This window comes from Mus caroli, chromosome 14 (assembly GCF_900094665.2).
Source record: "Mus caroli chromosome 14, CAROLI_EIJ_v1.1, whole genome shotgun sequence".
NCBI lineage: Eukaryota > Metazoa > Chordata > Mammalia > Rodentia > Muridae > Mus > Mus caroli.
In genome coordinates, this window is record NC_034583.1 from 18,953,950 (window position 1) to 18,966,452 (window position 12,503).

The 12,503-nt window shown below is 39.3% G+C and overlaps 1 protein-coding gene across 2 annotated transcripts in view; it reads left to right on the forward strand.

Annotated features, from left to right (window-relative positions):
• Dennd6a (DENN domain containing 6A) overlaps positions 1-12,503 on the forward strand; it is a 53,962-nt gene that overhangs the window by 12,087 nt on the left and 29,372 nt on the right. For both annotated transcript variants that reach the window (XM_021181499.1, XM_029469006.1), the window contains exons 2-5: positions 1,141-1,179; positions 1,311-1,353; positions 9,616-9,728; positions 10,451-10,531. In XM_021181499.1, coding sequence (XP_021037158.1) covers positions 1,141-1,179; positions 1,311-1,353; positions 9,616-9,728; positions 10,451-10,531 — 276 coding nt within the window. The remainder of the gene's footprint in view (positions 1-1,140; positions 1,180-1,310; positions 1,354-9,615; positions 9,729-10,450; positions 10,532-12,503) is intronic.

Sequence of the window (12,503 nt, forward strand, 5' to 3'; positions counted from 1 at the left end):
CAACAACAACAACAAATAACCCCTCTCCTACACCAAAACCAACACCAGCAACAACAAATAACCCCTCTCCTACACCAAAACCAACACCAGCAACAGCAACAACAAATAACCCCTCTCCTTCACCAAAACCAACACCAGCAACAGCAACAACAAATAACCCCTCTCCTTCACCAAAACCAACACCAGCAACACCCACAACAGCAGCAGGCACGTTTAGAAAGTGTTGAGTACTCACTTTCTGGAGGAGAGGCGGGAGGTTTGCTTCTCTTTTTAGAATGTTTTTGAGACAAGAGTTGTGTTGTAGCCCAGGCTGCCCTGAAATTCACACTGTGCTGCCCAGGCTAATCTCAGACCCATGGTGATCTTCCTGCCTCAGCTCATGTGTGCTGAGATTATAAACTCTTTGCCACCACACCCTGCTAGACCTACTTTTTAGCCACTCAGGGGAGTGGACTGGTCTGCAGGATGATGCCTTAGACCTCTGCTGGCTGTTGCTGACTCTGGCAGGAGCTGCTTTGGCCCAGAGCTTCTTCCATTACAGAGGCAGCTGTTTTCCCTCAGAGGATTCCGTGGTCACTGCAGGTGCAGGGAAAGACAGTTATTTAAAGGAATGGGGGCAGGGAGGGGTGGTTACCATAGGCTGTATGGTAGAAATTTTTAAAATTTTAGGTAAATGTTTCCTTGTCATTTTCCTCTAAGTATTTGATGTATAGTACTCATGTAATCGCCTGAAAAGTATTATATCTTGAACAAGTATGAGTTGAAAATATAGATTTATGTTTTCCTTAGATTTTAAGTTTCAAACAGAAAAAGGGAATAAGTTTAGGTTTCACCAGTCTTAGAGCTAATTTTGATGTAATTTTTAAAGCTAATGTAACTTCTACTTAGTTCTCTTAACTTCTTCCTTGTTTTATTACTAAAAAAAAAATTATGTTATTTTTTAGAGTTTCACCATGTTTTCTGGGCTGGCCTTGAACTATGAGACTCAAGGTAGTCTCTTGATATAGCTTTACAAGTATCTGTGACTACAGATGACACCACAGCCCCAACTATGATTTCTAAAAAACTTTTTGGCCATAGCCAACTAGAATTTTCGGCATAGCCATCATATGCTAACGTGATTTAACTTCTTTCTTCCAGGTGATATATCCTCAGCATTCCAAACTTACTGATAAAGAAGTAAGTAAGCACGTCTGTCTCTCTGTCTGTCTGTCTGTCTGTCTGTCTGTGCAGTCTGCTGTCTGTCACCTATGCTGTTCCTCGTGGGGTGTGTGTGTGCCGGCACCGACGGCTCTGCTTTTCTCTTTCAGAAAACCAATATTTGCTACTTGTCTTTTCCAGACTCAAATTCAGGTAACCATTTATCATAAGCTGCTGTTTCTCTTGAATCTTGTACATTGAATATCATGTGGTTTATAGTTTTCATACACGACAGGTAGCCAGCAGGGCATGTTAAGATTGCATGCTCAGTTTTAGCTCAGCACTTCATTGATTCTGAGTTTCCTTAATGAATTCAGCCTAGTCCTGTCGTTACTGATTTCACTTTGTTTAGCTCTTAAGGTCACTGGTACAGTGTGATAAGGTAAAATATAAAAAGAACAATACATTCTTAAAATAAACACAAGATAGTTTATTTGGTAACTTATAGTGTATAGTTTATTTTCAGCTCAAAACATAAGAATTTGCCTGGAACTGTACGAAAGCAGTAAAAATAATTTTTTTTACATGATGTGTGTATATGAATGTGGGTTTGTGTGCACATGAGTGTAGCGCTCTCAGAAGCCAGCATAGGTCATCAGATCCTCCTGGAGCTGAAGTCAGAAGCAGTTAAGAGCCACTATGGGTCGCTACAAACTCTAACCACTGAGCCATCTCTCTAGCTCCAACTTTTCTAAAAACTCACAAACCAGCAAGAATATAGTGGTGAAAGACTACCATCAGTTATTTCCAGTTGTTCACCCGAGTCACCTCGTCAGGTAAAGCTCTGAAATAGAGCTTCGTTTATAGATCCCTGTACTCGTTTGGCTCTTCTTGAGCTTGCTTTCTCTAGTTCCTATGAGCTGTGCTTGTGTGGTCTTAGCCATTGATACCTCTCAGGCTACCTCTGTATTTTACTTTCAAGACAGCTTTATAAACTTACAGTGACCAGAGCACTTGGCTTCTCAGGCCACACACAAAGCCTTGAAGCAGGGTTACTCCAGTTTTCTTTCCTTTTGTGCTTATCTCTAGTGTCCTGATAATTTATGTCAGCTAATCTGATTTGAGAGATTTGACAGATTATTATAACTTTCCTTTCTGTATAAGTACTTGTATAAATACCCCTTCCTTTATATGTGTAGCTGAGCCTTGGTGAAAGATATAGGCCCAGCATGCTTCCTCTGCACCACTCTGCTACTTTGGTGAAAGATATGAAAGAAAATTAGTTTCTTACTAATTAGAGATTGTTCTCAATCAAGTCCAGTAGGTCTTTGTTCTGATCTGAACTGATTAGAACCTTTAATGGTTTGGTCCATAATGATAACTGGCTGTCAAAGAACCCTCCCACCCACCCCCACCGTGTGTGTGTGTGTGTGTGTGTGTGTGTGTGTGTGTGTGTGTGTGTGTATGGTTGCACATGCCATGGCTGGCCTGGTCAGCATAGCATTTCATAGAATTGATTCTTCTTGCCATGAGAGTGGGTTTCACGGGTCAATTTCCTGGCTTGTGCAACAAGTGCCTCGCTGGCCCAAGATTCTAACCTCTGGCTAGATAAACAAACTTTTGTAAATAACTTCTGTAGTTTTCCATATATGTTTACCTTCCTACAGTTTACTAAGTCTAAAAGGCTAAACTTTTTTTTTTTTTGAGACAGGGTTTCTCTTTATAGCTCTGGCTGTCCTGGAGCTCACTTTGTAGACCAGGCTGGCCTCGAACTCAGAAATCCGCCTGCCTCTGCCTCCCGAGTGCTGGGATTAAAGGCGTGCGCCCCCACGCCCGGCGGAAGGCTAAACTTTTTAATGTGTTTGGACATGTTTCTGCAATTTAACCTTTTAAAATTGTGTACAAGTTTCCAGATCTAGCTCCCTTTGGGTGTTAGCATTTTCTGTAAAATTTTCAGAAACATAAAATAAAATAAGTCTTTTCTATTGCCCCCTACCCTCCACTCCCACCACCAGTTTTTTTTTTTTTTTTTAGACAGAGTTTCTCTGAAACTACTCTGACTGTCCTTAGATTCACTTTGTAGACTAGGCTGGCTTCAAACTCAAAAATAAAAATCCATTTGCCTCTGCCTCCAAAGTGCTAGGATTAAAGGTGTACCACTATGCCTGGATAAGTGTTTTTAATTTTAATATTTTATTGTTATTGCTCAATTTAATACACAGATCCTAGCTACTGAACCCCAGAGACTAGGGGAAAAACTTCCCTTCTCCTCCAAACAAGGTTAAAAGTTAATTTCATTTTATTTTGACAGCCTTTAAAAAAATTAATTAATTAATTTATTTGTAGTACTGGGAACTAAAACCTTGACCTTGAGCATGCCGGGAAAGATCTCTTTATCACTGAGCGACCTGAGAGCCTTTTTGCTTGTTTGTTTTGTTGGTTTGGTTTGGTTTGGGTTTGGAGGGTTTGGGGTATTTGTTTGTTTATTTAGAGATAGGGCTTTAACTACATATCCCTGGCTATCTTGGAACTCACTGTGTAGACCAGGCTGGCCTTGAACTCCCAGAGATCCTTTTGCCTCTGCCTCCTAAGTGCTGGAATTAATGACTTACATCTGGCACTTGATAGCCTCTTTAATAAATTATTTAATAGTATTTGTGTAGGTCATTTTGTTTTTATACATTTAAACTCCAAAGTAAATCTGTAACAGTGAATTAGTTAAACTGCTTTGTATCTTGGTGGGTCACAAGTGCAAGAGAACCCAAGAGCTCTCTGGATATGTGAATGAAAGACACATACACCAGCTAATTTTGATATGCCTTGACTAGTTCAAAGGCTGGGCCTTTCTAATCCTCTGCATACAGTCTCCCTCCAACTTTCCTGACTCAGCGTTTCATCTCTGCTACCCCAGACCCAATCAGAGAAGTGGTCACTAGGGCCGTTTTCCCAAATTCTTTTTTGTTTTTTTAAAGAGTTATTTATTTATTTATTATATGTAAGTACACTGTAGCTGTCTTCAGACACTCCAGAAGAGGGCATCAGATTTTGTTATAGATGGTGTGAGTCCCCATGTGGTTGCTGGGATTTGAACTCAACACCTTTGGAAGAATAGTCGGCACTCTTAATGGCTGAGCCATCTCACCAGCCCCCATTTTCCTGAATTCTTACTTGGCTGGTTGCTTTCTTTCCTGCAGCTCCAACATCGGATCCTTCTCCCTCCAAGTCCTGGTGATTCTCTCTCTCTCTCTCTCCCAGGCCCTTGTCTTACTGCCCAGCCATTGGCTGTATGGCAGTTCTTTATTATCAGCCAAACCCAGCTTGGGGCAGGGCCCTCAGGTCTGGACGTGCAGCTTTTTGGAGCTGAAATAAGACAAAGCCTTAGAACCAATTCCCAGCATAAATCTATAGAAATAAAAATTCTAATATTTTAGGCATATGAATGACCTACAGATTTTTTAAAAAGTGTCTTTTAAATAAACTGACTATAAATGAATTATAATTCATTTTACCCAAACCCTGGTTGGGACATAGTGAAATTGACAAAAGATCTTGAAAAGCAGACCTTGATGGTCTGACAGATGAACCTGGTGTGGAGAGCATTTCAGAGCTCTGGTGGCTATCCAAACCACTGTTTTTCCTCTCTATCCTCCAAATGGAAGTTATAATTACTCTGCCAACTTTGACTTAAAATTTCTAAAATAGCTTTTATTGCTGTGGAAGGAAATCGTGGCACAAAAGAGCAGACTTTAGGAAAGAGTCATAAATTAGGGCTTCCTTCCTGTGTTACATCCCCCCCCCCCACACATACAAAGTAGATATCATTCTAGACTGTTTGAAAACTGAACAGAAGAAAATGTTTTTTACAATTCACAGTGAAATAGTTTGCCAGCTTACAACCCTCTGCTTGTACACACCTTAGATCTTCATGAATTTAGAAGAAAACTTGGGCTGGTCCTTGTTTCTGTTTCATGTGTTTTTTTTTCTGAATATGAATTTAGAGTGTGTTCTTATCAGCCACACAGCCAGACTTTTACCTCATTATTTACCTTTATCACCAACTGAATGTAGGTGTTCCTTCAGCCTAAGCTATGTTGGGTACTCAAGAACAATAATCTTCATATTTTCAATATGTCAAGGGAGAAGACACAGGCTCAGTAGAGAGAATTTTAAGTAGCATTAATTCAAGGAAGAACAGACCTTGTGGGTATACTTGGCTTGCAGACAATATTTGTGTCAAACAGCAAGGACATTGTAATATACTGTATACTCCTTAAGCTATCTGTGCTGAAGCAAATGTTTTTGATTTTTTTAAAGATTTATTTATTTAACGTATATGAGTGTGCTGTTGCTGTCTTCAGACACACCAGAAGAGGGCATCGGATCTTACAGATGGTTGTGAGATGGATGTGGTTGCTGGGATTTGAACTCAGGACCTTTGGAAGAGCAGTTGGTGCTCTTAACCACTGAGCCATCTCTTCAGCCCCGTTTTTGATTTTTAAATGTCTGTATGGACCAATACTTTTGTAAAATAGATGCTAAAGAAAATATTAGAAAAAAATGAAATTTAAAAAATATTAGTAAAACAAAACTATAAATTTGTCACACTAATATCAGGTTGCCAGAAAAGCTTTTCAGTGTATTCAACTTACATATTTATTTGGTCACACACCAGTAGCCAGTTTATGAACTGGTGTTAGTGCAGAAGCTACAGTAATACACGTCTACACGTCCTCTCCACTGCTACATTTCTGTACTTCTCCCTTGCACACTTCTACACTTGTACATTTCCATATTTCTGAACTTCTGCACTGTGCACTTCCTTAGGTTTGTGCTTGTATGTGTCTGTACTTCTGCACCTGAGAAGATCTGACCTAAAGTACTGTCTCTGAGCAACTCCATCTTAGCCACAGTAGTCACAGCAAGGGGGGTGAGTGCAGAGATTGGAAGGATGCAGAGTAGAGCCTTCATCCTTTGCTTTTTGGTTGCTGTTGTTGTGATGGTCATCAGGCTCGCTTGGAGACTTGGTGATATTCTTTCCATCTTCCTAGTTCTGGGGTTACAAGCATGTACCAGTATGCTTTGCAGAGGGCTAGTCTTGAAGTTTTATCATAGTCACATGTATTCTGAGCCACACCATACCCATGTTTGTGATAATGTAGAAATAGTCTTTTGTTGTTGTTGTTTCGAGACAGCGTTTTTCTGTACAGCCTTGGCTGTCCTGGAACTCACTCTGTAGACCAGGCTGGCCTTGAACTCAGAAATCCACCTGCCTCTGCCTCCCAAGTGCTGGGATTTACTCATAAAATACAGCTCAGTCTGATGGAGTAGCTCATTTCATGACTACAGAGAGAGAGCAGAGAGCACAGCAGAAAGAAACACAGTGCAAAGATGTTCTCAGGGACGTGCCCCAGTGACCTGCTTCTTCAAGTTAGGCTCTATCTTCCACAGTTTTCAGAACCTCCAAAAACAGTGTCATCAGCTGAGGATGTAGCTTGCTAATAAATGAACCCTTTGTGGGAACACTGTATATTCAAACTGTAGCATTTTCTAAAGAGAAAATCTAAGTCATTGATATATGTTTAACTAAAACAATACTAGACCACATCACAGAGCATTTTTCTCTGCTTAAATAGGTAAGCAAAACTAGATCTGGGTGTGTGGTATATACTTGTAATCCTAGAGCTCAGGAGACTGAGGCAGGAGGATTTTGAGTTTGATACCAGCCTTGATTGCATGGTGAGTTCTAGTCTAAACTTTGTTTCAAAACACAAAGAAACTCAGTTTCTTTCATTTTTTCTCTCTTAAAGCAAAGAAATATTAGTGTCTATTATTGCCATTAGGTATACTTAATAATTTGGCTTTTAAAAAGGTTGAACAGATTGTGAAGTTTCTGTTTCCTGTTGTGAATGTCATATAAGAAGGAAATAAAAGTAATTACATGTATGATGATAAAAATTTTGGTCATTATTATATTAATTCTAACCTATTACCTGGGGAAAAATCTAAGTGATGTTACTGCAAGTATTTAAAATTTGATAACATAATTAATAAAAATTATTACTTTGTGTATACATGTACACACACATGCATGTTGGTGCACATGTGCCAGTGTGCTGCCATGCATGTGTGGAGGCCAGAGGACAAGTGTCAGGTGTCAGTTCTCTATTTCATCTACGGGTTCTGGGAGTTGAACTCAGTTCATCAGATTTGAGTAGAAAACACTTTTACCCGGATTAGCTGTTTTACCAGCTTGCATGTTTTAGTAAGCTAATTTTTAGAGTACTAATAGTTTTTTAAAGTAATTATTGCCTGACAAATTTAATTAAAATTTGCATTTCAAGAGACTTGCTGAAATGATTAAAGTTGAAAATTAATTGTTACTTCAGATGATTAAGATGGTAAGTTGATTATGGACTCTTACTGAATCTTATATGGTATGTGTTATTAAAGGGCCTTCTCATTGTGAAATGAAAAATACACTCAGGACCAGTTAGTAGAACATTGCTAGCACCTTAAAGCCCCCCTCAAGCCTCTTCCCCTCCCTCCTCCAAGTGTAACCACTGATTGTTAAAATAAGGGCTTTTATATTTTTCATTATTTTTATTTCTAATCACTAGTCCATGTATCCTAAAACATTACAGCCTTGTCTTCTTTTAAAAGTTGATACATTTGGAAACTGGTGTGTAGTTTAGTGGGGTAGTGCTTACTGGCACACAGGAATAACTATCTTTAGTGCCCTTCACTATGTAACATGATGGCATGACTATGATCTCAGCACCAGGGAGGGACGGAGAGACAGACAGGAGGGCCAGAAGTTCAAGGCTGCTTAGCAAGTTTGAGGCCAGCCTGAGCTACATGAGACCCTATGTAAATGTAGCTTTTATTCTCCCAATATAATGGTTGTCTGGGAGGCTTACTGTCTCAGTCTGCTAACCTAGCTCTAGTCTTGGAAGTTTCTAGCCTCTGTACAATCTTATCTAGACCTAGAACATTTTCAGGCTCTGAGACTTACTGCTGAATAAGCTCATCCTTTCTTTCTTGTACTTTCTGAACTCTTGCTGGCTGGTCAATTCAGCTGTTCTGGCTCAAACTTGTCTCCAAGCTGACTGATTCAAATCTGACTTCTCTTAACCTCTGACTGAATTGCTCTGCTTGACCTCATGCTAACTCTGGCAATATGTTCTAATTTTCTGGCTCCTTCTCATTCTCTGGCTCATTCTGTCCTCACCTGTGTCTAGCTTGTTCTTGCTTCACCCTGTCTCTGTAAAACTCTCCTGATAAAGCTGCCTCCTCTCTCTTTGCACTGCCCCTCAAGTAGCTTTCCTCTCCTCTCTTCTCATGAGAATTGAACATATCCTATTCTGTCAAATCTTTCTCTGATTCATCACTTTGTCTGCTACTCCATTAAACATCACTTTCAAACATGGATGCTTCCTTCTACAAACTAACTTTACCTTCACTGGTTGGGATTAAAGATGTGTGCTAAGGCTGAGCCACCACAACTAGAAACAGATTTTTTCAGTAAACAGCAGTCTCAAGGTTCACAGTGTGGTCAAATACCCTGGAACAACTCTATATCAAAAAGATTTTTAAAAAATTTATATAGTTGAGTATGGTGGCACATGCCTTTAATCTCAGCACTTGGGAGATGGAGGCAAGGGGAGTCACTGAGTTCAAAATTAGCCTGGTCTATATAGAGAATTCAGGATATCTAGGGCCACATAGTGAGACGCTGTCTCAATAACAAAGCAGAGAAAGTTTATAAAGCTGTAGATTGAAACAAGAAGTAGTTGTAGGGGTGTTTGTGTGTGTGTGTGTGTGTGTGTGTGAGAGAGAGAGAGAGAGAGAGAGAGAGGGAGGGAGACTTCACTTGTTTATATATGTAAGACAACATCATATGCAGACAAATTAAAAGAAAAAAGAATGGCGTTGGAAAGAGAAGTAGGAAACTGTGAAAAGACTTGGGAATCAAGATGGAGTTTACCGCCAGGCGTGGTGGCGTCCGCCTTTAATCCCAGCACTTGGGAGGCAGAGGCAGGCGGATTTCTGAGTTAGAGGCCAGCCTGGTCTACAAAGTGAGTTCCAGGACAGCCAGGGCTATACAGAGAAACCCTGTCTTGAAAAACAAACAAACAAACAAAAAGATGGAGTTTACCTCTAACTAGCAAGGTGGCCTGCAGCAAGGCCAGAATTTCTCTATTTTATTCTTTTCTAGACAGGGTCTCACTCTGTAGCTCTGGCTATTCTAGAACTCATTATGTAGACCAGGCTGGCTTCAGACTCCAGAGATCTACTTGCCTTTAAGCACTGAGATTAAAGATATGCACCACTATGTCCTAGAATTTTTAGGCTTTTTTTTTTCCTCTCTAAAACATGAAGAAATAGGTAAAAATTATAAGGTTCCTTCACTAAGATATTGATGAAACTGGATAAATGTCACGTGAAGCCATCCTGACTTCCTTTTCTTTTTGTTAGGTTGTCTTGGAGATACCCAGTTTTGTTTTAGATTCCGCCAGTCTTCTGGGAGAAGGGTGTCACTACACTGTCTTCTTGATGAATTTGACAAAGATTTACCAGTTTACTTAAAGGTGGGAAAGCATCCATGTGAGAGGAAGCCCTGGCACTTGTTCCTTTAGAGCCAGCGTACTCAGTCACCTTTGATAACTTTTCAGTGTTGTTTGCCTGTGGGGTTACTTTATGATCTAGCTGGGTTTCTTAAGTAAGTGATGAGGATTCAACATAGGAGTGGAATTGACTCTAAAGTTACTGTTCTGGAAATGCTGCCATTATACATTGTAAAAACTGACTAGCATGGCCAGGTGCTTTACTTGGCCGTGATCTGTTGGGATGGGCGGGTGGGGAACCGATATATAATAAATACCATCATATTTAAGTGGTCTCCCCTGTGCCAGTACCTCAGATTTTATTATAACTTAGAGCTATTTACTGCAAATTTTAAGGAAACTATGTAGCATCAGAGAAAATTCTGAATTTAATGGTTTTCTGATTTCAATTTGCAAGTCTAGATGTGAATTAAGAACATAAGCCGATGAGTTCCTAGGGAAAAATCCCACCTTTAGTTCTTAGGCTGTAGCATTTCTGGGCAAGTTGAAGGTTATTTTTTCTTCTGGTTGCTGTTTGTTGGTAGGAAGGTATCACTAACTTTTGTATATTGCTTATATATTGACTTGAGTTACTAAAGAAGCCCAGTGTTACTGTTAAAGGATATCTCTGTATACATATGTATACACACATACATATGTATGTACATACATACAAACACACATACTTTTTTTGTCTTCTTTCATAGAAAGATCCTGCATATTTTTATGGATATGTGTATTTTCGACAAGTTCGAGATAAAACTCTTAAAAGAGGCTACTTTCAGAAGGTAATTTTGATGTGCAGTATTAAAGTGTTTTATGTTGTTATGACTGAAGAATCGAGAGCTGGACTTAATGGTGCCTACCTGTAGTCTGAACATTTCAGAGATGGAGATAGAAAAATCTGGAAATTGAGGCCAGCCTAGGCTACATAGGACCCTGTCGAGATAATGAAACTTAATTATATCTGAGATTTTATGTTTGCCTGAGGTTTTTTTATTATAGACACTTGTCCCATTTGTATTATTTATTTATTTACAGACAGGGTCTGACTGTGTATGTAATTCTGGTTGCTCTGGAACTTGCTGTTCAGACCTTACTGGCCTTGTGTTCACAGAAATCCACCTGCCTGTCTCCTGGGTGCTGAGATTAAAGGTGTTCTGTAATTAAAGTTTTTATTTATTTATTTATTTATTTCATGTATGAGTGTTCTGTGTGCATATAGATCTGTATGTCAGGAGAGGGCATCAAATTCCATTACACAGGGTTGTGAGCCACTATGTGGTTTGCTGGAAATTGAACTCAGGACCTCTGGAAGAGGTGCTCTTAACTGCTGAGCCACCTTTCCAGCCACCATATTCCATAAATTTTAATTATTGAGTTTTTGCTGTCTCTATACTTTTAGAATAAGGGAGAAAATAAACAAATTGTAATATTCTTATAACCCATAAAAACCTGCAGGTTTTTTTTTTTTAATGAGTCAATAAGTAAAATGTAGCAACATCTAGTCCTTACTGCTTCTAACCTAAATATATTCTGTTTTCATAAATTAAATGAAAAAAGGAAACTTCCTATTCTAACGCCAGATAAGGTAAGAAGTAGTTTGGAGGATGGAGAGATGGCTCAGTAGTTAAGAGCATTTGCTGCTGTTACAGAGGACACAAGTTCTGTTCTGAGCACCCATATTGGACCACTTACAAGCACCTATAACCAACTCCAGGGGATCTGCAGCCCTTTTCTGGTCTCTGTGGACACCCACACATATACACATAAATAAAAATAAAATTTTAATTAAAAAGAATGGCTTTCAACAAAAAATCCCTACATTTAAAAACTAGTGTAGTTTGACTCTAAAGTGATCATACTGAAAGTTACAATTTTTAAGTTTGTAGCTAGGCTAGAACAGCTGTACTGTAGAACATAATAGGCATAGGGATTTGGATCAAGCATCACAGTTTGTTTTTCCTTAGTAGAAAGACTTCATGTGGTGGGACAGTGATGGCACAAACCTTTAATCCCAGCACTCAGGAGGTAGAGGAAGGTGGATTTCTGATTTTGAAGCCAGCCTAGTCTACAGAGCTAGTTCCAGGAGAGTCAGGGCTGTACAGAAAAGCACTGTTTCACAAAACCAGAATAATAATAATAATGATGATGGTGATGATGAAAGACAGACAGACTTTATGTGGCTGTATTTTGATATATGTTGTATACAATAGGTAGATATCTTTGCTTCTATTGCTGTGATAAAATATGCTGACACAAACAACCTAGGAGAGAATGTGGCTTATATTAGCTGTAGTTCCAGGTTATAAGTCCACTGTTGTAGAGGTCACGGTGGGAGTAGCATGAAACACTGATGACTTGTATCCACAGCCTGCTCAGCCTGCTCTTTTCACTCTCAGACAGTTCAGAACCTCCTGCCTAGGGAATGGTTTCATCCTCAGTGGGTGGGATTTTCCACCTCAGTTAACCTAGTCAAGAAAATCTCCCACAGACATAGGCCAACCTAATATAGAGGATCATTCACTGATTCTCTTTTCCTAGGTGGTTATAGATTGTCTCAAATTGACAGTTAAAACTAACAGTTATACTTGGCCTTTAGTCTGTTTTGGGGGAAATTGTTTCCCTGAAGAGCAGGAATATCTCTGAATGTGCCTTTAGTTCTTTTTTTTTTTTTTTTTTTTTTTTTTTTTTTTTTTTTTTTTTTTGGTTTTTTGAGACAGGGTTTCTCTGTGTAGCTCTGGCTGTCCTGGCACTCAC